This window comes from Bemisia tabaci, chromosome 5 (genome assembly GCF_918797505.1).
Source record: "Bemisia tabaci chromosome 5, PGI_BMITA_v3".
Classification (NCBI taxonomy): Eukaryota; Metazoa; Arthropoda; class Insecta; order Hemiptera; family Aleyrodidae; genus Bemisia; species Bemisia tabaci.
Genome location: NC_092797.1, coordinates 27,858,606 through 27,886,296, shown reverse-complemented (window position 1 = coordinate 27,886,296; position 27,691 = coordinate 27,858,606). Strand labels below are relative to the sequence as shown.

The following is a 27,691-nucleotide window of genomic DNA, read 5'->3' as shown; positions in this document are numbered from 1 at the left end:
TATAAAGAAGCCCTCGCGCAAAATTGATCTAAGCAACTCTATTGATCCGTACTTGATGTGGATATTCACACAAATTTTTTGACGGTTCAGATAATGATGATCCTTTGTTTTAATCCTTTCAAGATTTACTTTGCAATCCTTTGTTTTTGGGTAAAATAAAACGTCTCAAATAGGAACGTTGTTGCAGGTATTTTGTGCTTTCCTTACCATTCTTTCTTTGGTTCTCTGTTGGCTGTCATTGATAAAAAGGAACTGCGGGCTGATTGTTGAAATTGATGGGTAGGCAAAAGCGATAGTCAAAGGAGACAAAAAGGATAAGGAAGGATCCTACTGGTTGAAGCGGGTCGTTGCAACAGACGAAAGAGGTAGGCAATAGACTAACCAACGGCAACCCACGAGAGACATTATGGTTAGTCCATCATTTTCTCCCTTTGTCTGTAGGAGCCACTCATTTCAACCAATAGGATCGCTCCATACTCTTTATGTCTTCTTTGTCTATTGTTTTGTCTATAAATTTCAACAATCAGCCCGCTGACCGAGATAAATTAACTGGTCTTAAGGTTCATAAAAACATCGTAAAATAGTATTAGGGAGGTGATTGCGATTTGGCAAGGCGGGCTCGTGGTTTATCGCGTCCAGCCGCGCTAATTACGGTTGAACCAAAGATTTTGTGAATAAATAATCCTCACGATTCTAAGTAATTTATGTACGGCCTTTACTCAAGCCTCATTGTCCTCTGCCGAAAAAGTATTACTAAGCCGTGGCTTGGAAATAATCTGCACTTACCCAGCCTCTTACATTATGTATCAACACACTAAAGCTTGAGGGAGAAATATCTTTGAGATTCTACACTTACAAAGTCTAGTTGTGCACATAGTGCACATATACACTCCAACTCGGTAGTTTCTCACATAAAGAGCATGGTGTTGTTATAACTCAGCATCTCAACTGGTGACTAAATGCGTTTTACAAAGCAAAGAACATTTTCAGTCTCAAAACATGATTCCTTTAAAACATCAAGACTCATATGTTAGATTCAAAAGCATTAATTAGCTGATAGTGAGCTCTTAAAGTGTTTTCAATATACATATACTAGGATACAAATTCTACAAAAAATCAGTGATTCGCTAGAACACTAACCGACGGCGGAAGGTTGTTACATATTTCGAGAGGAGATTGGTTTATTAGAAGTACCATATGGTCTCTCAAAGAGAAACCGCAGATTATGATACCTCTACTAAAATTTACTTCACTGAGGATATTACAATAGGAATTTTTTCAACTGAAATCATCAAAATTACAATGAGCGTATTTTCTCATTTGAACACTTTCTAACGCTTTTTTTTTATTTCACTTGATGTTTCTAAAAACTCGCCTACTCAATAAACTACCTATGTTTACATTAAGTTTTTTAAAAAAAATACTGTTAGGTTCATGGTAAATTATGTCTACTTTGATTTGATAATTTCTATCGATAAGTTTAATTTTTAAACGAGGAAGCAAAGCTAGGGTTCCCAAGTTCTTCCCTTTTCAGCAAAATGTGATGATCATGGAGATTAGATCTCGTTATCTCACAATGTCAGGGGGATTCCCCTATAACTCATGATGTCATTGGACCGTGTAACAAGCCTGCCATCATGAATTTATAAATGAGACGTGCGATGGAGACGATTGAATGCAACTATACCGATCCTAGGTGAGGGGGGAAAGAGGTAGGAGGTGTCTATGAATGGCTTATATGTACATTACGATGGGGAGAAGAGGGGTATTAGGCCATAAGCCAAGTTGTAACTTACGTCAGACCAATGACGCGAAGTGCTCATTTTTGAGGCGATCACGAACGTCTCCGAGTTTTCGTAAGTAATATGGTGGGTAAGTAAGGGTTGACCAAAACCTGACCCACATGGGCCGCGGCTCATGGCGGCAAATTTTGCATTTTTTTTTAAATGTAGGTATAAAAAAATATCAGACTTAGAAAAAAAAAATACAAACGAGAAAAGGCGACAAAATCTCTCATTTCCTGAGAGTATAGTAATTTTTAATTTTGTCGTCTTTCAGTGATACAAGAGACAGCACCTTTAAGTAGTCGAGTTAAGAGAGAAAGCAAAAACGCAATATGGCCTGGAACGGCGTGGCGCAGAGAGCAATGATGACGAGGACTTGAAATGAAAAGGCCTCGGCGCGGCGATCGGCATGTAACACATATTAGCGCCTACAAGACTGCACGAATACTTCACGCATTGCGCTAAACACAGTGTGGTCAGCGTGAAACGCATGGCGCCTACAAGACTGCGTGAATACTTCACGCATTGCGCCAAACACGGTGCGGTCTGCGCGGCACTCATCTCCTCCGCGGTGTTTCATATTGTCCGCTTCTTTTTTATTGTTTCGAGGAGAAACAAGCCAACTTCGTCGCATGAAATTCATACAGAATATATTCTTCTGACCGAAAAGAAATTTCATGGCAATTTTTAATATTTTACGCTAACTTTTTCGATGGAAAAAAAATGAAGTATAATATGAAACCTGCAACATCGCAAACGGGAACACGTAATAACGCACCTTGACCATCGATATAGTGGAAAAAATAAGTTGGAAAACGGGAAACAAGGCTAAAAATACACAATTAATAAACCCGCGGTGTTTCGACTCAAAACTGAGTCATTTTCAGTCGGAAACAATGAAAATTCAAAAAAAAAACGATAAAAAACCTGAGCCCTACATGGTAGTGGCCATGGTGGTTGATCCATTTTCTCTTTTTCTCAGATCCCGGCCACCATCGTGTAGGGCTCAGGTTTTTTATCGTTGTTTTTAAAATTGTTATTGTTTCCGGCTGAAAATGACTCAGTTTTGAGTCGAGACGTCTCGGGTTTATTAATTGTGTATTTTTAGCTTTGTTTCCCGTTTTCCTCCTTGTGTTTTACACTGTTATCATTCACTAGAAAAAACACATTGGATCTAGAGTCCAGACTCCTAAGAACATCGACAAGAAAAAGTACCCTTGATTCAATCAGAATCTAGCTGAAATCAAGAACCAAGCCTCTTAATTTAAGCGGATTTCGTTTTGATTCAAGCAAAAATCCGATTGAATCAAGAGCATTTTTCTCGTCAATGTTTTCAAGAGTCTGGACTCTAGATCCAATGTGTTTTTTTGTTTTTTTGTTTTTTTTTTTGTTTTGTTTTGTTTTGTTTTGTTTTTTTTTTCCAGTGTTGTCCCGGGTTGCTCTTAAAAATTTGTGCCCATCGATATATCGATGTGGTCGGTAACCTAATGATAAATCTCAAAAATTACATCATATTCCTCTCAGCGTGATCTAACGGAAACCGCGGCTGATTTCGGCGTGAAATGCAACTGTGAATCGCTAACTGGTGCTTTGGCATAGCCTTGAATTAAGCGAGGAGCGGCCAGCTGCCGCGGTCGAATCCGATTGGCCGGAGCAGCGGGAACGGGGGCCGCTCATTGTGATAACGTGATTTCACAGATCAACTGTTTCGGGAAATTAAAGGGTACTTAAACCATGGGATGGGGCTTACCCTCTTCCCTCCCCTTGGTACTCGCTGCGCCCCTGGTTTCCGTGTTGTCACGTCAGTTCACCACCGCTCATTGACGTAATCATTCCGAAACGCCAGACCTCGCAGCCTTGTTTGGACTTATCTATGCTTAAGGCGAGTCTACAGCAGTGCCTAGTAAGAAATTTTTCCGCGCAGGGAGCGCCACCGCTGCGTTTTGATTTTTCGATCCACGCTATTAGAATCGGTACTGTAGCCCCACGTGAGTCCTTGAGATTTTGTGAAAGCTAAAAGAATTTCTGTTAAAATCGAAGAGTCATAAGTTCTAGCCATAACATTATTCTTCGCATTGACACTAAAAAAGACGTATAAAGTAATTTCTGAAGCTCTGAGGCTTGATCCCAGAAAAAAGTAGGGTTGAGCATGATGACCTTGATGCAACCAATCGCGATTGATCGCTCTCAGCAGTTGCAGATATCTCTCTCCCACCATGAGCTGTCTCTCTCACACTTACAGATATCCCATAAGAGAAACTGGGATCAAGTTATAGCTATTATCATTAAACTTTCAAAGCTCACGTTTGTTTCTAAGCATTTCAGACGGATGCTGCTAGAACTTATGTAGAATTTAATATATCTATTGTGATATTTAAATAATCAATGATTTCGGAACCGGATTTCGGCAGCGCGACGTGGTGGATTTTTTCGGAACTACAGCTGAAAGCACCAAATAAACGTATCTACCAATCAACCATATGTTACCGTAAAGGTCGATCTGAAATTATCTTACCGCGGGACGGAATCGGGCAATGAAAATTTGGGGCTCTTTTCATGCGGGGCGGAATCGGACAACTCCCGTATATTTTCCGACCAATCATAGACCTCCCAGGTCACGAATTAGGCGATCAAACAGGTGAGACGTTGCCTATACGTCTGAAAGAGGGAGAGAGAAAAAATCGAAATGTGCTTTCGTCACTAATATTGGACCACAAATATTTGTAAAAGCCAGTGAGCGTCTTCCAGAAGACTACCGTTGCAACGGCTCGCCTTAATAATACCGTGAGAAAGAATGCTGGGACTTCAGACTCTGTTGGGCGGATTTTCCGAGCATAATCCGAAAGGAACAAGATCTCCCAAACGTACAGTTTGATCCTCCCCTCGGGAGGGGAGCGAGGGGGGGCGGGGTTGAGGGGAGCAGCGAGATAAAAAAGAGGCTTGGGCTCAAATCCCTTCCGAAAAGTCGACAGGGGAATTTAGTGACTTGTACGGCGGTTATAGCGGACAAAAATGCGTAATTTCATATGTGGCGGGGCAGAAACAAGTGAAAAGCGCCTGTGTTGGAGAAAAACGCAGACCGCTAAACTCCGTTCCGGGAAATCACCCGGATTATCCCTGATCCGGATGCCGTGCCGCAGCGATCCCCTTTTTTTCGGTATTTTGTTACGGCTTTAACAGACTCTCTGGATACGCATGATAACGTATTATTACGCGTGCCAAAAATGGCCTCTGCGACTTCATAAAGCACGCGCCTCTCCGAACGGTTACATTCCTGAATGGACCTGCACGCGTGGGATGAGAATTCGTCTTTTACCGGACGACGAATCGCACTGGAAAAAATAGTCGCTTGGATCTAGAGTCCAGACTCTTGAAAACAATGACAAGAAAAAATACTCTTGACTGAAGTGGATTTTTGCTTGAATCAAAAAGAAGTCCGCTTAAATTAAGAGGTTTGGTTCTCGATGTAAGTAAAAATCGGATTGAATCAAGAGTATTCTTTCTTGTCATTATTTTCAAGAGTCCGGACTCTAGATCCAAGCGACTTTTTTTTCCAGTGCTTAATCTCGTTCCGAGGTGCAAAGTTGACTCAAACGATCTAATTTTATACAAGTATGTGTCCGTGCAATTTTCGGTCCGATATTTTTCTGATTTTTGAAAGAGATCAGTAGAAAAATCAGGGAAATTTTCAGTTGGAAATTTCCAAGATTCTCCTGGTAAAAATGCAATGTGACTACATATTGCAATCCGACTGCTGAACGCTATGATAGGGGCTTATTAAACCCTGTCGAAATGGTTTTCGCCTTCCTTAGGTTTGAATGACAGTTACCTCCACGAGGTCATTGAATAACTGTGAAATTGAATAATCAACGAATATGAATAGGCATGTTTGTTTGTAAAACAAACGCTCATGTTGAGCCTCTTGTTCTAAGATGGGAGAGAAACTAATTTTACATTTTTTTCAACGCTATGAACGTCAGCTGCAAATAACTCTACCAAATCTTTAGATGAAAATTAACAAGCACTTATTTTTCGTCGTAAATGCTCTATTTCTTTCAATTTTCCCGCTACGATTTTATCAGTCTTTCGGTGTACAAAGTTGCACCCAATTTCCTCTTTATTTTCATTGGACCAAGGGCAAAATATTCCACTAGCTCTAGTAGCTCCTTTTATTATTTTTCAGTAGTTTTATTACGACTCCCTCAACTCTGACTCCACGACTAGCCCAAAATTTATGCGTTTCCTGCTGCCACCTGAACTGTTCGTGATACTTCTCTGTTCCCAGAAAGCTTTAATTGACCGATTAACTTAAATTTCACTCAAATGAATCGCTTTATTCGACCTTCGAATGGAACAGTCGAATTCACACGGCTAACGGAGAGCTGTGTAGTAGAATGATTATTCTAAAAGTTCAGTTTTGTAACTGTAACAAAAGAAAATTCTTCAAATGGCGATTTTATATAAAATCTATCCAAATTCATGAACTTAATCGAGCGCAACCCACCCTCTACACCTTTTACAGCTGTGATAATGTCTAGTAATTTTAGCATTACCATTTTTTTTAAGTAGTTGGAGTATCCGTGCAGACAGAATATTGCTATGCCTGTGCCGTTTTTTGATTGCCTCCTCAGCTTCAAGCTCATGAAGGCTCCCGCGAGGACCAACTTAATAGACAGACCCGATCTGGAGGAATTCGTATTATAGAGGGAATGAGTAATGCTTCCAAAATAAAAATGTTCTCTACGAAATTCAGATCCATTGAACTTTCCCCAGAACTTACTTCAGGAATTGAAAATTAAAAATTCGTTACTACGTCCAGAACGCTGTCTCCGTTTTAATCGTCTACATCAGTCCAAAACTTACAGGAGCGCCGATAATTAGCGGACCACACTTTTTCTGCAGTAAAACGGCTATGAAAGCAATACTCGCTGAATACAAGTAACACAAAAATAAACTATCAGCATTAAAAAGTGGATGATTCTCCTCAGCGCGACTAAAATCTCCTAATAATCCTTACTTGTATCATTCGGATGTTCGTGACAAAAACATAAACCTGAGATTTCAAGAGCAGATGCTCGGTGGATATTATTGGCTTTAATTAATGGAGTATACTGCCGTGCTAAGGAAGAACGCCGTATGAGCCTTCAGATGTTGCCAAATTTCCTTCGATAAAAACCGAATTTACTGCGGAAATTGTGAATATTTTGTTCCGAATTTTTTAGACAATATTGTACGCAATTTAATCTAAAATATCTGAGAAATTTAACGAAAAATATGCATAAATTTCGTCAAAAATACATGTTTTATCAAGGGAAATTTGACAATTCTCGAATGTTCATACGGCGTTTTTCCTTAGCACGGCAGTATAGGGGAAAAACGTCAAAGCGTTCTGTCTGATCCGGTGTGTGCAAATTCACTGGATTGTGGTAAGGGCGCACCAAAAACCGAAGCGAACGACACAACCCAGATTAACTAACTCCCTCTCTCTCCCCGCCCCCTCTCACCACCCTCCCCCTTCCGCGACATCCATTCACTACATCCCGCAGGAATAAAAGCGCTCGAACCCGGGGGGAGAACTATTGAAATAAACACGGTAGGGGGTGCAAAACAAAAGTCCTGCAATTTGCGAACGAAGTGACCGGGCGGTCATAAAAAGCCGCAGACGGCGGGGTTGTCCAAAATTCTGCGCCTGAAAGCTAGGCAACAATCAGTCGGCAATCAACCGGAAAATTTGATAAGCGATATGCTCGCGCATGTGTCGGATCGGGAGATTTGTGATACGGAGGTCGGGCGCACGAGTGAGTGTGAGCCAGGTGCGATGAGTCGATTGATCGGCCGTTTGAACCCATGGAAAAGGATCGATTATCTGGGTATACCTTAATTATCGATTCTTTATACCATAGCTTCAAATGGAAAATTATCTACAGTCGATCATTTACGCCTCGTACACTGGCGTGTGTGGCGCTATCTGGCGGCCGAGCAGCGGATGAACCAAGCGACATGTTCGAATCAACATCTGCGCCACGTTATTAACGTTTAAGCACTATGGACGTATCTCTGTTAAACGGAACTATGTGCATTATGACGTGAGAACTGTTATGCATTTATTCTTATGGGTCTCACGGCTCATGTCTTAATGCACATAGTTCCGTTTGGCAGAAATACGTCCCAATGAGCCATTAAAATAATCCTCCCGGTTGCGCCCCGGTGCAAGAAACGGTTGCCGAATTTTAACTCTGAGAGTTTGCGCACTGGAAAAAGTCGGTTTTCTGCACCAAATGGCACTGATTTTTGGTCTGATTTTTATCCAGTCAACCCGATTGGTGCTGTAAATTGACCACTTTCGTGTTATCACTATGTTGTTGCATATTGCACTTGTACTTTCGTGTTGTAAACCGACCAAATTGGCTCATTACACCGACCGATGTTGGTGATACCAACCAATATTGGTGATACTAACCAATGTTTGTGATATGGTTTTTGCTGATGGTGTGCAGCACCAACTAAGGTTTACTACAGATCAGTAATAATATGTCTTTTTGTCCGGTGCAAATATTTAAATAAATGGATAGACCGTGATTCAGAGCTTTAATGACGGGGTTAAATTGAATATCATGTTACATTGTATGTCAGATACGTACATAGACTTTAAGTTCTAGGTCATTGAGTATGATAACAGTGGTTGATTTTTCCTTTAGTTCCCATAATTTCTCCTCTTATCACAGTATGGTTTGCTTAGTATTGGTACGTTAAGTGCTGAGATGGGTGGAATCAATATGCGCAAATATTCATGGTCAGAATAGTTATGTGGATGCTGATGCATGCACACATCATTTGGATCGAGTTCAGCAGAAAAGAACCATGCCACATCAGCTATGGCCGAATGTAACCGGGCAATTTCATTTTTTACAAGAGAAAGTTTGTGCGGATTCCTTTGAACATTTTAGGGAATTTGCCTCGTAGAAAAGTCACTGTTGACAAAAATCTGCACGACCGTTCTCATGAAAAAAATTAAATTGCCCGATTAAATGTAGCAATACCTAGCTGGTGTGGCTTGGTTCCATTCTGCTCAATGCGGTCCATTTGAGCCACTGTCATTATTGGGATTCCACCAGGAATCAAGAGTTTTGGGTGGTTTGATACTTAAACAAAGCGAGTATAATTTTCAAGCTTTAACTGAAATGATTCTGATTTATTATAAAAATAAAAAACGTTCCTCTGATTATGAGCGTGATTATGATCCCACTAGAGCTTAAACATTTTCAGAGCATAATCTCGTTGATGCATCTACATTTCAAGGGACAGGGTGAAATAAAATCCCAATTTTGTTTCATGCCTCCATTATTTTTGAGCACGCGTCCGCGTTTCAGATTATGCATGAGAGGACATTGTTTATGAATTATTCATTTGCCCAGACGCAGAGTGAAAAACGGGCACCGAGTAATGAGGAGTCACTGCCCATCAATCCATTTTTTAATTGCAGCTAAAGTTGTGTGAAAGATGAAAAATGAAAGGGGACAGGGAAATAACAAAAAACAGGAACAAGTTTACTCACTTCCAGGCCTCTCTGGGAATGGTGGGCCTGCCATTGCAACATATATTTTCATCTGTTTCAGGATTTAGTTCCATTCGTCCAGAAGCGGATCCAGCAATTTGGTAACACCGGATTCCCTCCATTTGAACCTACGTTAAATAATCGATTCTGGTCAGGGCACCTGGCCCTTCCAAGAATCGATACATTTCCATAGGTTTAAATGGAGAAAAATAAAATCCAATTTGCTGGATCCGCCAATGCATTCGTCCCTCTCTCTCTCGTGCTCAATGGTCGTTTTTTGTCGCACATGAAAACACTGTTAAATTGCCTTTCGCGCCTTTATCACAGGAGGATGTGAGATGTGCATAACCTCAAATTTGCTTGCTGATAACGGCCATTTTGTTTGTTTATTTACGGCCGTAAGAACATCGTGTCAGCCCATTTTCTCGCGACTAATGAAAAACCGGCACAGAAATGGCCATACTCTGTCTATGAAGGTACTCTATTTTCAATGTCTTTGCCGAGGACCGAAGAAATGAATATTAAATTTTATCAGTTTTCGGCGCGTGGTCTCCTTTTTTTCGGTAAACGACTCGTTTGCGGCGAGGCGAGGTAATTGGTGGTATTCGTTCCGTCCGAGGACTCATAGCGGATCTCATTGATCATGACCTCAAACGAAAATTACCGAAATTATGTAATGCGTATAACATCATAGATCTGCGAGTCCGCCACAACTCTGTTCCTAAATCTCTCGGCATGTAGGTGCGCTCTGCCGTGCTAAGGAAAAACGCCGTATGAACCTTCAGGCGTTGCCAAATTTCCTTTGATAAAACACGCATTTTTTGGTAAACTTATGAATATATTTCTTCCAATTTTTCAGATAATTTTGTTCGCAATCTAACCTAAAGAGCCTGAAAAATTCAAAGAAAAGTGTTCATAACTTTCCTTAAAAATGAATATTTTATCGAAGGAAATTTAAAACTCTCGAATGTTCATAAACCCTCGCATAAACTCCGTTCAACGAAACACCAACTGCCGCAAATGACCTCCATCGAACCTCCTGCGACCATCAAATCGACTACCATCCGAGATTCCGACTTTTTCGGCAAAACTCATTATGTTGACGCTTCATCATCCAGAGGCTCTTGCATTCGGCACCTTAATTAATTTTGGCTGATTTGAATAGTCGATACAAAATATTAAGTGGACCGAGGCCTTGCCTCAAAACCTGGACATAATTGGAATAAATACGTTTTGAAATTGGGAACAACAATTTCTGGCTCATCCATGAAAACTCCATAAATCAATGAAAAAATATGTTGTTCCCCGGCTGAGCCGGATATTGTCGTTCCTAATTGCAAAATATTGTCCCATTAGACTGCATTTTGCAATTTAGAACTATAAATACTGGCCCGGTTTGAAAACAAAGTATGTGCCATTAGTTTCCCTATGCACATAAGTGTTTTTTCCAAAAGAGCCAGAATTTATAGTTCCAAATTGCAAAATGCAGTCCAATTCGTCGATTCCCGGACGACGGAACATAACTCCATTACAAGGGTTGCAAAATCGACACTAGTACTTCGATTTTTTACAAGAATATACCCGTAAAATTTGTATCTAAATTTTTTTTTATTTTTGAACGAGATCAGACAAAATATCAGTGAAATTTTCAATCGGAGATGGTAATGAATCCACAGTTAAAATAACAATTCGCAAGAGAAAATTTGGCAACATTGAAGTGTAGGTACGTTCTTTTGTGGAGGAAATGACTAAGTATCAGTGAATCTCTCCTCTGACGTAAGAGCTTATTTCTATTTTCACATAAGCCCCAGGAAGCATGGAGTAATGTAAAGAATAGGGCTGACATGAAAATTGAGATACGCCTTTACGTTAGAGGTGCGACGATTTCACATGCGCTAGAAAAAAAGGTTTTGTCAAGACGGAACCTCATCCATTAGGAGAGGGAAAGGGAAGGTATACTATAAAGAGATATAAAAAATGTTCAATGTTTAAAAATAGCACTCGGTGTCATTTTTAGAAGCAGCATGACCATTCTTTGAGCTATGAGAAATTTAACGAGTGACTTCGGAATGCACTCCATAGTTTTCAAATTACAGAATTCGTGAATTACCAGGCGGAGGTTATTGAAGGAGCTTCGGGGGCACCGGCACGTAGCATCGTTTCGCATCTCTTGGTCTCTATTTACTTCAAAGGGATCCTTGGGAAGGAAGAAATTCCCAAAGAAAACTATGACGAGTCTAAAAGCTTTCGGGTGTTCTGCAAGATGTTATGAGGTGGAAATTCTAGCCCACGTAGAACTTCAACGACCCAGCGCGGACGAGGAGAAACAAAGCCATGAAACTTGACCAATTTGTGACGCGTTTTGTTGTTTAGTCCCTGTACTGCCGTGCTAAGGAAGAACGCCGTATGAGCTTTCAGACGTTGCCAAGTTTCTTTCGATAAAAACCAAATTTACTGGGAAAATTGTGAATATTTTTTCCAAAGTTTCCAGGAAATTGTGTACGCAATTTAATCTAAAATATCTAAAAATGTCAAAGAAAAATATGCATAAAATGTCGTCAAAAATAAGTGTTTTATCAAGGGAAACTTGGCAACTCTCGAATGTTTATATGACGTTCTTCCTTAACACGGCAGCGTACTATTTAGCCTCTCCATATAAAATTCAAGATACCTAATGCCAAGATTCAAGGAATCTAGGTATCTGAAAATTATATTTCTTTTTATGGATTTAAGATCAAAATTTATGGAAACAGAGGTAATAGGTTTTTTCTTTCAGTTTCTTGTTTTCAGTTTTAATTTGTAATAAGGAGTGCCTGATGGCGATTAGCAGGTTTTGAATTTACACTCTTCTTTAATTACTTATTGACATAAACCTCATAAGCGCATCCGATTCGTTTTTATGATAAAGAACAAAATTATCCACCCCCTTTAAGTACTTTTGATAGGTGGATCCTTCTCCAGTGCTGCCGTTTCCTGGAAATAATTCCAAAATTCGGAACTTTTTAAATAATCGGAACTTCTCTCGGAATCTTCGGAATCTCCGGAATTTCCAACTATTTTCGGAATTTCCTGGAAATTTGCGGTTTTCTGCCAGTTTGACCAATAGTTTGATCAAATTTAGGGACTTTTTGATCAAATTTGACAATCTTGGGAACTAGGTTCGGGTGTATTTCGGAATTTTACCCCGGAATTTTTCTTGGAACTTTGGCAAATTGGAATATGTTTCCAGAAATCGGAATCATTTCGGAATATTTTGATAAAATAAAATGGCAGCACTGAAATTGAGAAACACACGCAGTGAATATGGTCTCAGCTTTTGATACTGATGATGTGCTCGCTGCATCCAAAAGAGAAGAGGGATCCTCTATGACCGCATGTGCAGTTGGAGCAGGATTCCGGTAGCTAGCACGTGCAGCGGAATGTGACGTTTTTATTACCGGAGTTTCTCTCCGCGCAGCGCCTAGTGATAAAACTTCATTACTCGGAGGTCAGCCGGGGTATTAAGAGCAAGAACGTAGAAGTATCGTTTCGACTGGAGGTGCCATTTTGCGCCCAAGAAATGTCACACTAATGATAAATTGTGCCGTGCCGTTCCGTTGCAATTCCTTTCGCTGTGCGGGTGTTACTCCCGCCGACGGAAAAGCGGTTCTTAAATGGGAACAAAAAAAGGAAGTGCTCGATGTTGTCATCCTGAGGGCAGAGCAGGACCGGATGATTTTGCAATGTGCAAGTCTGCCGTGCTAAGGAAGAGCGCCGTATGAACCTTCAGGCGTTGCCAAATTTCCTCTGAAATTACAAATTTCTTGGAGAAATGGTAAATATTTCCCTTCCAATTTTTCAGAAATTTTGTTCGCAATTTAATCTAAAATATCTGAAAATTTCAAAGAAAAATATGCATTAATTTTGTCAAAAATATATGTATTTTCCGGGGAAATTTGGCAATCTCGAATGTCCATACAGCGTTCTTCCTCAGCACGGCAGAAGTAGACTCTGGTGGAGTGAATTCGTGCGTCTGGGTTTGATAGTTTCTTTTCCTCCTATCATTCATACGCTTGTTTTTGTTACGTTTTAGTTGGCCAGATCTAGTCACGGTAATTTTGATCAGATAAAAATTGATGTGTATCCGCAATAGACTGATTTAAGGACTACGTCATTCGATATAATATCTAACTCTTTGGTTCAAACCAAAACAGACTAACATAACCTCATGTGCTTCTTCTTCTTATTCTTCTGTTGTTCTTGTTCTTCATGATTTAATTGTGTTAATTTATTAGAATTTAGTCATTGACCGGTCATAAATCTATTAAAAACTCATTAAACACATGAAATTTTGATTGTAAGAAACACTTGGACGCACTTTTGTAAATTGGTTACTAATTCAACTACAAGTACAGAGGAAATCTAAAGAGGCTCCCTAAAGCAAGTATATGAAGAAATGAATTAATTCCCGTAATAATGGAATTAGGAAAATGCGCTCTTAAGGTAGAATCGCGCGATACCCCATCGGAAATAGTGACTTTTATTTTCATTTCCTGGTGCTTAGCTTTTACTAATACTCAGTTTTCTTTTCTAAATTTAGAGTGCTTTCAAAAGGGTCTAATTTGTAAGTTTTAGATGGTTTTTTTTTTTTTTTTTTTTTTTTTTTTTTTTTTTTTTTTTTTTTTTTTGCGCCAAATGGCGTCAAGCTACTTGAAAACTAACTCAACTGAACTTTCCCTGGTAAAAATTGGCGATAGGAGCTGCGTTTCAAAATACCATAGGAGTTCTTATGGCCGACTGAAAAAGGCGATAGAAAATCATATAGCTGGCTGTAGAAAGTGGAAAAAATCATACGGCCGGGCTACACGAAGCGATAAAAAATTGGACTGCCGGGCTATAGTTCCTATCGCCCGGCTTTACACTTTATCGCCTGGCTGTCGCTTTTTCGCCATCGGCTATAAAAGGCTATAAGAAATTGTGTAGAAATTTGTGTGCTTTGTAAATCCTTAAGTTTGTGCGGAATCTCCTTAATATTTACAAAACGCACATTATATTTTCCTTTACTACATATTTTTTTCATCAATTAAATGAGAATAATCCATACAGAGTGTGCAAACATTTCAAAGTCATGAGTTGAAAAACGCTGACTCCACGAGTTAAATATTAGAGCCTAACACAAAACGGAGCGGCGACGCACTGGCGCCTACAAACCTAACAGGGATACTTCACGCATTGCGCAATGCGTGAAGTATCCATGTTAGGTTTGTAGGCGCCAATGCGCGTCTAGCGCTGGCTGCCCGCCCGCCGAGCCGCGCCGCAGCGTAACACGGCGCTAGAAGCAACTATTTCACACCAGAGGTATTGCACAGTATCATTCGAAATTGAAGGCGCTCCAACGTATTAAAAATTGCAGTCATCCTTCAAAAGTACGCAGCTTTTCTCGCAAAATAAATCAAGATACTACGGCCAAAAAGGAGAGCGGTAGTCCAAAAACTCACTAAGTCCTAGCATCCGTAATTAGTATCGTTTAGCATACACTTTATCGCCAGGCTGTTGCTTAATCGCTATCGGCTATAAAAGACTATAAGAAATTGTGTTGCCGGCCATAGAAGCGATTGGAAATCTTACAGCCGGCTGCAGGTCTATGGTATTTTGGAACACAGATTCTACTGCCAATTTTTACCAGGGTTGGTAAAGTGATCTAATTTTATTTCCACCACTTCGAAGGCCATTTTGCCTAACTCCATCAACATTTTGCTTTTGTATTCGATGTTTTCCCTTCAATCCTCCGGCATGAAACAGTTGCCTGCACTAAATTTAACTGACACGATTGAGGTTAAATTTCAATTTGAGGTTATGTTTTCCCTCGGATCGGAAAATCGAGTTACGGAGTTACGATTTAGTCTATTTTCGCGATTTCTTTTACTCGGTGCGTGACGCGGAGGTGCAGGATGAGAGGAATTGGGGGGGAGGGGCGGGGCGGGTAAGAAAACAACCCGGATACGTTTATCCGAAGTGAGTGCAATGATAAGCGCGCGGCTCCAACTCCAGGAGCGGGAACTTGGCGCGGAAAATAATCAGACGGGGTCAAAACACGAGACGCAGGGTGGAGCTGAAACATTGCTCGGGAAAACTAAAGTAAAGGGTGTGTGTCTTTAAAGAGCCGAGGACACCAGGTTGAAAGATAAACAAGAGCTTTCTGGAGTCCGCCCCCCCCTTCCAGCCCCCCTCGACCCTCCGGCTCGTCCGTCGTCGCGAGAGCTTTCCTCTCTTGACTCCGACAACTTGCAGCCAATGATATTCGCAAAATCGTAACGAATTTCATTCGACCCCATGAATATCGAATTTCGGCGGCGGCCGGGCAACCCTCATGTCCTCCGCACTCACCCTCCACTCCCGGCATCGAACATTCATCCCCGACGACAGAGGACGGATTCGTTCGCGAACACCGAATAGTTCCCTTTGCTCACACCGACCAAGGAGATGCCGTTCGATGTTGCCGCTTTCGGTGAAAATATAAAATTTGCCTGTGATATCATCTATAATCCATCAAACCGTTACATTCCCCGAATGGAGATGTTGCATGTGTGAGGAATTCGCGATTTGACTGTTGATTCTTATGTAAAAGTTCGCGAGAAGCACGATGGTGTCACTGGTTTTCTCTGAAATCAACTCCCAAGCTCAAAAAAAGGTCTCAAAGTGAGGCCTAAATTTAGGGGATATCCCACACTATCCTGAGAGTCCACCTCTACATCAAGAAAAACTCTCCATGCAAAGTTAGGGAGCAAATACATTAGCAGGGCTGCCACTTTATTTAGGGACTCCAAAACTGAAAACACGACAGCCCCGTCAATTATTTGCTCCCTATCTTTGCATGGAGAGTTTGTCTTGATGTAGAGGTGGACTCTCAGGATAGCGTGGGATATCCCCTCCATATTAGCCTTAACTTGAGAGCATTTTTTGAGCTTGGGAGTTGATTCCAGAGAAAGCCAGTGGCACCATCGTGTTTCTCGCGAACTTTTACAGAAGAATCAACAGTCAAATCGCAAATTCCTCCCACATGCAACATCTCCATTGTTAACCTCGAGTGAACCAGACCATGAACTTTTAAAGGAAATATTCAGATACACTGATAAAAATATTTGTATTCTTGCGTTACTTTTTACATAACTCGGGTTTTCGAACACATTTTCGATACAAAATCATTTGGACTTTTATTATTTTCGAAGTGGATGACGGTTCGTGACCAGTGGCGTGGCGTGAACGATCGATTATCGATATTTCTCCATTTGAAGCTTTGGTAAAGAATCGATTATTAAGGGATCCGTTGGAAACACCTCGTTTACCGATCCCTTTCCATAGGTTTAAATGGCAAATTAATCGGTGGATCGCAAAGCACACCACGCCACTGAGTGCAATCGAACCGTTTTGTTTTATAATTATAAAATTTGTCAAAGAATAAAGTTTAGTGGAAAATCCTATGTCCGCGAGGTAGATTTTGACGACAAAGTGAATGGCAACGCAGCGACAAGATACCTCACGACGGGGAAATTCCAGAGCGACTAGCTTGACAGAAGCGAATTACAGAAGCCCTCAAAAATATGCGCCTTTGCAGTAGTTATTAACCGTTTCCGTACCGCTTTTCTCAAGTCTTGCCGTGATTAAATTATTTAGTCACGTTTTATTAAAATTTTGCGATACGAGCTATTTTGAAAATGTCGAGAGACAGCGGAGAGCTTTTCTCGCCGGGAATAATTTCATCTCCACCTTAATTCCTCCGAATTCTCGTTCGTCATTCAGAGTTCTGTCTTTTTGATCATTAGCTCTTAAGTGCAGCTCCATCTAGGAGCCATCCAGGAAGTTTCTTTGGAATAATAGAAACGAAGTGATACTGCGGGCTGATTATTGAAATTTATAGACAAATCTATAGAGAAAGAAGACATAGGGAGTATGGAGTGGAGCTATCGGTTGAAATGGGTGGTTCTCACAGACTTAGGGAGAAAATGATGGACTATAACTAAAAAGCTACATATTATAACTATGGGGTCTCTCGTGTGTTGCCGTTAGTTCGTCTATTCTTTGTCCTCCTTGTCCTTAGACCTTCTTTGTCCATTGCGACCACCCTCTTCCACCAATAGGATGCCTCCATATCCTTTTTGTCTTCTTTATCTATAGCTTTGTCTATCAAATTCAATAATTAGCCCGCAGGCTAGTGGAACATTGAGCAGGGCTGTGCGATTGCATAGTTCTTGATGGTTCAATTGCTTACCTATAGACTGTCATATTCAAGCGTCTAATTTGAAATTGAACTTTACAAAATTTGACTATTAAGTTTCCACTATGATTCTACTACCTCTGCATTCATTGCGGTTTGATCTACTCCTCAATATCACGCTACAAAGTCAGAAAATTTGGGCACATCTAAATTACTTTCCGAGTTCTGATTATGCCTAGCGAGAATTCTGATCGATTATGACTAAGCGTATCTATTTTAAGATTAGGAAAACTCACATATCACCCCTCAACGTTGAAAATTTCCTTTCACTGTCATTTTGAAAATGGGAAATCAAGTACTGCCTAAGAAGGTTCATTCTGCAAATCGGTTCATTCTACTCAGTGTCGTAGCTCAATTAATTGGTCAATAGGACGTTATACCATGATATCTGTTACGGCATTATGAAGCATTGTGATCAATATCGAAGGTAGTTTTGAATGTGTGTTTCTTGATTTTGATAATTAAAAATATTCGATGCTTTTTTCTCCTATCAGGAAAATATCACAAGGCGTGCGGGTGAAAAAATTGAGAGAATACTTTGGAAAAGACGCAAAAAATTATGAACAGAATTTTGCTCAATAAATTAGTCATCCTAGAGAAATGTAACTTCTGACAGGAATTTTGGACGTCGCAGGCTCAGAAACTCGGTTTATAATAAATTGATTATCATCTGCGTAAACTTTTTTTTTTTTTTTTTTTTTTTTTTTTTTTTTAAGATGATCATTTTAATCTGAAAATTCCAGAAGATTTTCTAGCACCTATTCTAGCACCCGTCATGTTGTTCCTTTTGAAAGTGAACCTGAAAGAACGGCGCAATCGTTAGTTATATTGTTTTCTTGGTATATTTCAGAATACACTTTTTTCCCGAGGAACACCAGACGAAATATCAGGTTGATTCGAGCGTAAAAAAGCAAAGGCTCCGTCCCTGCATGAAACTAAACAAGGGAGTATAACTTGAGCTGAAGCAAAAGTTTAGCACGTCCTCCGCCATCGAGGACAATAAATCATTTGTTCAAATAAACCCCGAGCAGATAAACCACAGAATGGAGTGGTTTGCCTTAGTTCCGACGCAGCGCTCCGCGCCTCACACGAACTTTTTTACAACATAAAGAATACCTGCGTATTTTTTAGACGCAGCTTCGATGTCCGTCTGCGCTCTGAATACCCTTTCTCTGTTTTTGAGAAACAAAACGGAAAAAATACAAGGGGACAAACAAGCATGAAAAATAGGGGTGGGGCGACGTAAAGGTCGAGGGTAAAGTATGTGACGCATAAATGAACCTCCCCAAGTAGCACGCTGTTGCCAGAAATTCGGTCTTGGTAAAAAATAAATACGGAGACGCAGTGGCGCAGCTAGGAATTCTTTAAAGGGGTGGGGGGTTCAGGGGGTCCGTGACGGTAAATTTACATTATTTTGTGTACGTCCCTGATAATATTTTATGTCTGACCTCCAAACCCTCCATAAGTAAAAAAAAGGTAGACTTAACAAGGCTAAGGGGAGGGGGGTCTGGACTCCCTCATGTCTACCCTATGTGCCGCCCCCCCCCCCCTTGTCCACACCACTGCGGAGATAAATCGAGTTTTATGATAAGACATCTCAAAAAAGTTTTACCACATATGAAGGGCTTGAAGAACAAGGCGCATTAGTGCAGTTCTTGAAAAAATTGAGATATTAATGATATCAAATGCAACTAGTCTGAATGCACTTTCTATGGAAAATTCGCTCCCAAATTCGAATTTTTAGGCATCAAAAAGTCAGCCTGAACTTTTGTTCCGCCATAAGGATCTATGTAATTTCGAAACTTCAAACACGTATTCTTCGAATTAGCAACAACTGCACTTATGCGCCTTGTCCTCCAAGCCCTTCATGTGTGAGACTCTGCGCAGTACAAATTATAGTGCATTCCTGAAATGTTATCCATCAGATTTCTTTATTTGCGCACAAGAAACATGGACGTAATAGGGGAAGCTCCGAGGGCCTGCGTTCCCATGAAAAATTATAACTGGATATAGCCGTTCAATTTCAGACTCTTCAGAGAGTATATGATCCTACTTCACCCAAGGGAAATCTCCTAACTCGAGTCTTGGTGTCAAGTGGTCGAGGGCAATGGTGTTGAGGGTGCTTTAAAGCTTCAACCTAAAACACCACACAATTGGGAAGGTTGGCGTAGTTGAAATAAGTGTGGAAGGGAGGAGGAGGAATTTTAAAAATATTGAGTTCTGCAGCTGAAATTGATTTTTTTGGAAAAAATAAGGATTAGTTATATTTTATGGATTCTTTTGTTTAAAAAAATTGAAAAGGGCTTTCAAAACTTCCTTTTCATTAAATAATAACTCATTCCCTCAGGATATGACAACGAAAACGGTTGCCTTTTACAGGCTTTCCTTATATCATTAGGCTAGAGTCACTGTTGACATGACTGGATTTTTTGCTGAGTTTGTTTCATAAATACATCCAACGAAGTCGATAATTAACTCCTACTATTCGTCTAAATTGAAAAAATTACCATGAATGTAAGCAAAACTTGCCATTATATCATTATATGCATTCGCAGCACCGCTGCACTGTAAGGAAAGTCATAGCGCCTTCATTTCTTTCGACGCAATAAGGACATCCTTTGAGCAGGCTTAGTTGTATCCAAGCGATGTCATCAATGTTCCGTTACTTCACGTTTCTTAACTGAAATTCTTATGAAATTAACCCAAAGTTTTCGATTTAACAAGTCAGTATCTCTCCTTTCCATTCCATTTAAAACATGTTTAAATTAACCTCAAGGGGGGGGGGGGGGAGTTCTTCGTTGAAAATTGCAGACTTTAAATTGGTAAATCGTAATATGACCCCGTTTGGATTGAAGTATTCAAAAAGTGGTAATCAATGCTTTTTTTAAACGATGAGAAAATTAGTCCTGAATCGGAAAGAGTGGAAGAAAATTCGAAACAGGCCGTTTTATGAGAGTAATCGTTATTGAAAATCTGGATTTGCCCTGGAATAGTCAGTTTCCTAACTCTATTTCTTGCGTGAAACTCTACGGGACCCGCTGTGAACTCATAAAAACTAATCTCCGACATGCTCCACAAATGTCAAATGCTCATGCACATGTAATGCAGACGTCATTTACTTTCGTTTGGACCCCAAAAATAATTTCTAGTTAATGGAATGAGGCACCGGAAATTTTTGTCGGTGACATGGAGCGCGTTTACACATATCCTACCCGGAAGGAACTTCCGAGTGGAGGATTTAAATTTGGCAAAGGAGAATATAACGAGCGTACAGATGTGTTCAATTGTCCTCTTCAAGCTCATATTTTGAATAGTAGGTCAACTGACACATTTACACAGGGTCCACGTTGCAACTTCCCATTCTGCGCGCAACCTCGCTGACTCTTTGTTTCAATTTGCGCCCCCAGAACGTTCCACGACTCTTGCCGCCGCCTAATTGGTCGGAAAATAATAAAGTTTCGCGTTTAAATCTACTTCAAGAGGGGATTTCACCGACGAATCGGCAACAGCGCTCTCAAGTAACCCGAAAAACGTCGAGTCCGAGATGGGGCATTTTCATTTTCACTCATATAAACACATCTTTGGTGGGGAATTGTTCCCGGGCTGTCTCCGGATCGCGGGGTTGAAACCTGAATATTTCGGTTGGCATTGTTTCTTTCTTTCTTTTTTTTTTTTTCGCTTGAAGAGAAACGAAGAAATTGGCCGCAGTCTTTCGTCCGCGAATTTGCGAAGTTCATTTCGGAGAGTTCGGATTTTTACTCAGGGCATTTCATTTCGCCGACAGTGTGCTCATATTTGTTTGTGATGAAAAACATGACTCCGAAGTTAATCGGTTTTTATTTCGAGGTCTTTTGCCCTGCAGAATGTTGTGACTCACCGGCTACCGCTTTCAGCGACATCGTATGTAACTTGCGGAGGCTCAATAAAATGCACTGATTTCCTCTTTGAAATGTATGCATTTAAAGAAATGTACACATATATTTTTGATAATTATTTTAAAAATAATGTTGAGCCTTGCAACCGTATGGTAATGTAAATTCATACTTTTTATGGTTCTTTTAAATGCGCTCTTATTCGTTTACGTTAAAAATAAGTTTGAATTTTACACCATATTCTTTTAAAGTCGTTCATTTTATTTCTTTCTTTTATATTTGCTTGCCCTCTGTATTATTCTAGCAGACATTGTGTAATCTAAAAATTTTATTTTTTTCATTTTATCTTTCTCTCTGTCTTTTGTAAGAAGCCCTGTACCTTAATTGCAGCGTTAGAATGCGTTTAGCAATTTTCATTGACACAACTATTATTGAAACTAGTAACAAGTTTAACATGACCATGATAAAGAATGAAATTAAGCAAATGATAAGATATATATGATTTATTGATATACCTATTTGTAGCTGCTAAAGGCACCCCTTCAAATGGACAAATACCACTACCAGTAGTATGGTAGTATTATTACTACTGCTACTGCTGCTACTACTACTACTACTACTACTTCTACAACTACTACTATCACTACTATTATTACCACTACTACCACTGCTAATACTACACTTACTATACTAATACCAATTTCTTTCTTTTTTGGGGGGCAGGAATTTTTTCCTGCATGAAAGTAAAAAATCTGCCTTCCAGTTAAAGGAAAATTAAGAGCCAAAAAACCTCAAGTCCAGCTTGATTTCCTAGTCTTTTTTGATTAAAAGGATCCGAAAAACTTCGACTTTCTTTTCAAAAACAACGCAAAATCAAGTCGCTCAGTGTTTTATAGTGTTGCCCACATCGTACTGTAAATATTAGTCCCGTACATAGCTTTACCGAATGCATTATTGGTGCATGAGAATGTATCATCTTAAAAGGGTTCTAAAGTGAAAAATCATTGAGAGAACGTATAATTTTTTGTTTCAGAATGCAATCCAACAGTGCGGCGCTTTTGGCGTCGATAATATCGGTATCGATGTTTGCCTTCTTGGTAGACGCTATGGAGGATTTCGAGCCGAAACCCACGAAAAAACCGACGAAATTGTTCAAAACCGACCAATTTCACAAGAAGAACCCATTTTCGTTCATGGAACCAAGTGAGGAGGACCTGGAGAACCCATTCGTTCCTCCCCCGATGCCCAAGGAAGGAGAGGATCCCTCGCCATGGTCTTGGTTCCTAAACCCATCGTCAAAAGGATTCGTTCCTCCGGGCGAGGTTTCTCCGCCGAAAACTTCCATCCCGCCCGGTGAAGAGGACAAGAAGGAATCCAAGGACGCTGAGGCTGACGCCACAAGAGCCCAAAGGTTCCATTTTTTAGACATTGAATATTGTGCTGAATAATTGGACCGCGTTTAACAGGAAGAGACTAAGCCACATCAACTATTGCCAAATTTAAATGAGCAGTTTAATTTTTTACGAGAGAACGTTTGTGCGGATTTCTTTGCGAATTTTAAGGAATTTTCTTCGTACTGTATAGAAAATTTACTGAAATTTGCACGAAAATCCGCCCACCCGTTTTCATGTAAAAAAATTAAATAGCCCAATTAAATTTGACAATAGCTGATGTGGCTTGGTTCCTTTCTGTTTAAAGCGGTCCAATTTTAAATGAGCCAAAACTGTATTCCCCAACGTTACCAATATTAAGATGACAATATCGAATTTCACGTCCGTTTTGGCAATTTTTCTTCACCTCTTGCAAGGTTTTATTTCGTATATGTCAGGTTTAAAAATCGGCCGCTTCGATATTACTATTCGACATTAAGAGGAAAAGAATTAAAACATGGAATCTTTGGTCCCTCTTCTATGGGTTAAAAATCCAAAATGATATTTTAATTTTATTTACATACATACATGAGTCGCTTTTATAGCGCTCCTTGGCGCTATGTGCGACGCCTGATCGCCACAAAACTCGGTCATCCCACAGGTCATCAGGTCATTAATTTTATTTCCAGTCTTTAAATTTTCTCAATTTTCCATCCACTTATTAAGCCTAGATTTGTATGATTTTGTACTATTTCAGGAGGTACTACTAGATCAGGAGGCTACGCACCCTGACTGCTTCACGGTCGAAACCCCAAAACGCTTCAAGCCTCCATAGTTATACATTGCGCGCTTCTCCCATAATTTCTCAGTATAATAATGCAAGATAAGGGTAATCTTGAAACTTAAAATTTTCAAAGGCTCACAGTAGTTTGAATCAGTTTGAAAAATTCGAAACAGTATGTATCGAACCACGCAAATTGCACACGAAGAATTGAATTTCAATCTCTAAATGTAACCACCGTAATTTTCGTGCCATTTTACATAAATTATTAATAATGCTTATCCACACGGTTGTATCTCTTGCGTGCAAGAACAGGCTGATTGTTGAAATTGATAGACAAAGAAGACATAAGGAGTATGGAGCGATCATTTTGGTTGAAATAGGTGGTTCTTGAAGGCATGGGGGAGGGGGTGGCGGCTATAGAATAACAAGAGGTGTCGAAGAAGTGCAACCACCCGCTTCCATCGAGAGGGTCCCTCCATATCCTTTTTGTCTTCTTTGTCTATCGCTTTGACTACCAATGTCATCAATTAACCCGCAGAGCCATTGCTTTTTTCGATTTAATCCATTTCCACTTGGTTCCTGCAGGCTGATTGTTGGAATTGATAGATAAAGCGACAGACGAAGAGGACATAGGGAGGCTGGAGCGATCCTGTTGGTTGAAATGGGTGGTTTCTGTGGACTAAGGGAGAAAATGATAGACTAATTATCGGGTATCCCTTGGATTGTCGTTAGTCAGTCTATTACCTATCGTCTTCATCCATTGCAACCACACTTTTCCTCCAATAGGATCCCTCCATATCGACGGTATATGTCGGCAATCACTCAACTCGGTTGCGGTGTCTGAAAATCTCCGCCTCTATGTTATTTTTTAAAGGAGAACAAATCGACATCATTCCTTAAAGTTTATGCAGAATTTTTTTTGCACAGAGAAGAAAAATCACAGCAGTTTTAAAGAATTGCCGTTGAGTAGTTATCCATTAAAAAAATAAAGTATGACAGCAAGTCTGCGACGTCGCGAGCCGAGTTATATGCGATTGCCGACTTACACCGGCGATATCCCAATTATCTCCTTTGTGTATCGCTTTGTCTATACCAATTTTAACAATCAGTCCGCAGTTAGCATAAATCCGTCAATTTCACAGTTACCGAACCACTCTTTAATTTGTTCTTCTTGTTTTTTGCCGATGGATAGGTTCATCGGGCCATCAGCGATCGACCCGTTCTTCTACTCGAACCCGCTGACCCCTCTCTCGCCACCGCGCCGACCCTCAAACTTCGGCTACGGGTTCCAGCAGTACCCGTACGAGCTGTTCATGGTGGTGCAGCCGCGGACCTGCTCCAACGGAACGGAGCCCAACGGGACGGCGCCCCCGCAGGACGTGGGCCTCAAGTTCCTGAGCAACTCGGACGCCCCCGGCCCGGCCAGGTGCGCCCTCGCCATCGCCTCCTGCTGCGCCCCCTTCAACTACCACGTCCGCTACCCCTGCTTCGAGATGCTCGGCTGCTACGGCGCCTTCTGGGACATGAACCCCTGCTCCGAGGACGTCGTCGCCACCGCCGTCCAGGAGCTCGCCGCCTTCTACAAGGGCCCCGAGAACGCCACCACTACCACCGCTGCCCCCGCTAGCACCGAGGCTACCACCCCCGCTGCCGCTGCTGCAGCCCCGGCCTAGTGCCCGCCAGCCCGCCCTTCAAACGGACAGAGGTCAATGGAATCAGCGGGCTGATTATTGAAATTGGACGTATTTCTATCAAACGGACCTATGTGCATTAAGACATGAGCCCTGAGACCCATAAGAATACATGCATACCAGGGCTCACATAATGCACATAGTTCCGTTTGACAGAAATGCGTCCAATTGATAGACAAAGCTAGACAAAGAAGACAAAAGGGACATGGAGGGATCCTATCGGTAAAAGCGGGTGGTCGCAATGGACAAAGGACGTAGGTAATGGACTAACTATAACGGCACCCCACGAGAGACCCGATAGTTAGTTCATCATTTACCCCCTTAGTCCATAAGAACCACCCATTTCAACCAATAGGATCGCTCTTTACTCTTATGTCTTCTTTGTCTATAGTTTTGTCTATAAATTTCAATGATCGGCCCGCAGGCGCGGAAAAAAAGGCTCATAGGTTAAGCCCCAACTGTTGGATATTATATGGAAATTTCTAATTAATTATGATAGTACCGACATTGATTGTTGTAATACTCCAATGAATTAGGTTACTAACCGAAACATAGCGATACTACCACAATAAATGGGAAATGCCCGTATCATCTAACAAATTGGGGCAGTACCGCAATTTTAGGGGATAACCCCGAACACTTTTTTTCAATGGGCCGACTACATCAAACGCTGTCTAATTCTCTAAGTTTCTATTTTTTGAACAGAAAAGTAAGTAACACTGAGACTTGTAAACTGTGAGTATATTCTCTTCATAATGTAGGGTGAATTCACAGAAAGTTCAAACGCGTTTAGTTATTAAGTTCTCTATTGAAAAAATAGAACGAGAGAAAATTAGGCATTGTGTAAAATGCAGTTTGACTGATTCGATTAAATTTGTGTTGATTTTTTCCATGCAAAAATACTCTGAACTTTAATGCTGTCATAATGAAAAGCGTCAAGCAATCCAGTCATATTCACAATGAGCCTTTAAAAAAAAATAATTAAAAAAATACCAATGAAGCTTCTCTGTAAGCTTATATAAAAAAATTGTAAAAATATACATATGTAGTATAGGCCTTACCAAGTGGACCATGCAGAGTAAGCTTTAGTTTTGAATTCACTCCATGACATCCATGACTGTAAATACTCCAATACGTTGGTGAATTCATTTTCACTGACTCTCAATTAAGTTCTAATTAGAATAATTGTATCATGAACACAACTTAGATCTTGTCGGTAAGGTAATAAATTACGAATGTATCCGTAATTCCAACCGGTAAGTTCAGTCTTGAATGGTTTACCGATAATTATATCAACAGTGTCGCAGTTTCGGAAAAATATGAAATTAATGCTCAGAAGCAGGCTCTAATACATTTTTGAATATTTAATTTGCTCAGATTTATTTTTAAAGAGAAAGTCACGTGCCTAATTTTTTCACGAGACTCTAATCGGGAATCACTGTCATCTTGAAGATGTCCCGATTTGATCTAAATTAAGATCGTCAGTTTGTATAGTTGTGTGACTGTACAGTTTGTATGTAATTTCTGTATTCCCAAGTTTTTCATTAAATTCCTACGAAAATCAACATCTTTCTTACTCGCAAAGATATCTGCGGAAGCAGTTAGTCATTACTGGTGAGATGAATGTCCTAACGTAACAGATTTAGTTAAAAATAATAATAACAATAAAAACTTCTTCAGACACGCGCCGGAATTTAATGGACATCCGTGGAGAGCATTAAAGTTAAAAACTTACCAGCAAATCTTCATTAAAACTTTCTCTGGACCGTATTTGTATTTTATCTTATCTGTTACAGCTTACCTAGCTTCATTATTACTTAAGTTTATGTTTCCGTGCCAATTGGAGAAACATACAGAGTGACCCAGTGTTTCAAATATGTGAGTACTTGACGCTCAATTGAGGAAGTGCCGCAACTTTCGAAGCTTTTTCATTTTATTTTTAATGGGCTTACTCAGAAACTTTTTACAATTATAAGACTTTAGTACGCGGCATAATCCTGCACCAATTAGTTAGCAGCCAAAGGGGTTACATCTGGGGTTTTGCAAATTACCTTCCGCGGATTTTAATTGGTTTCAACTGTGACAATTGATGACAGTATTAGAGAAGTATCATAAAAAGTGAACAAATATTTCTGATAGGAATGTGCCTATTAAATGAATGACTCTACAGGGATTATTAGCCTTGACTTTCTGCACACAATCATCGATCCACCTAAAAAAGTATGGACATGCCTCGGGCTGACGATTGAAAGTTCCATCATTAAAAAAGCTATTTGGCAAAGTATTGATTTGGAAATGAGATACCGGAAAACCGGAAATAAGTGATGTTTTCGACAAATTGATACTCATCTTCTGAATCCAATCACAACCAGAACCAAAAA

At 40.3% G+C, this 27,691-nt stretch overlaps 2 protein-coding genes across 2 annotated transcripts in view; one reads left to right on the top strand and one right to left on the bottom strand.

Annotated features, from left to right (window-relative positions):
- Window positions 1-26,875, top strand: part of hdly (hadley) — a 36,883-nt gene extending 10,008 nt beyond the window's left edge. Inside the window, exons 2-3 of the mRNA XM_019052091.2 lie at window positions 22,499-22,876; window positions 24,812-26,875. Of these exons, the coding sequence (XP_018907636.2) occupies window positions 22,500-22,876; window positions 24,812-25,292 (858 nt within the window). The 5' untranslated portion in view covers window position 22,499 and the 3' untranslated portion in view covers window positions 25,293-26,875. The remainder of the gene's footprint in view (window positions 1-22,498; window positions 22,877-24,811) is intronic.
- The window catches only part of LOC109037429 (uncharacterized), a 163,897-nt gene that overhangs the window by 75,590 nt on the left and 60,616 nt on the right, over window positions 1-27,691 (bottom strand). The gene's annotated exons all lie outside the window — the stretch shown is intronic.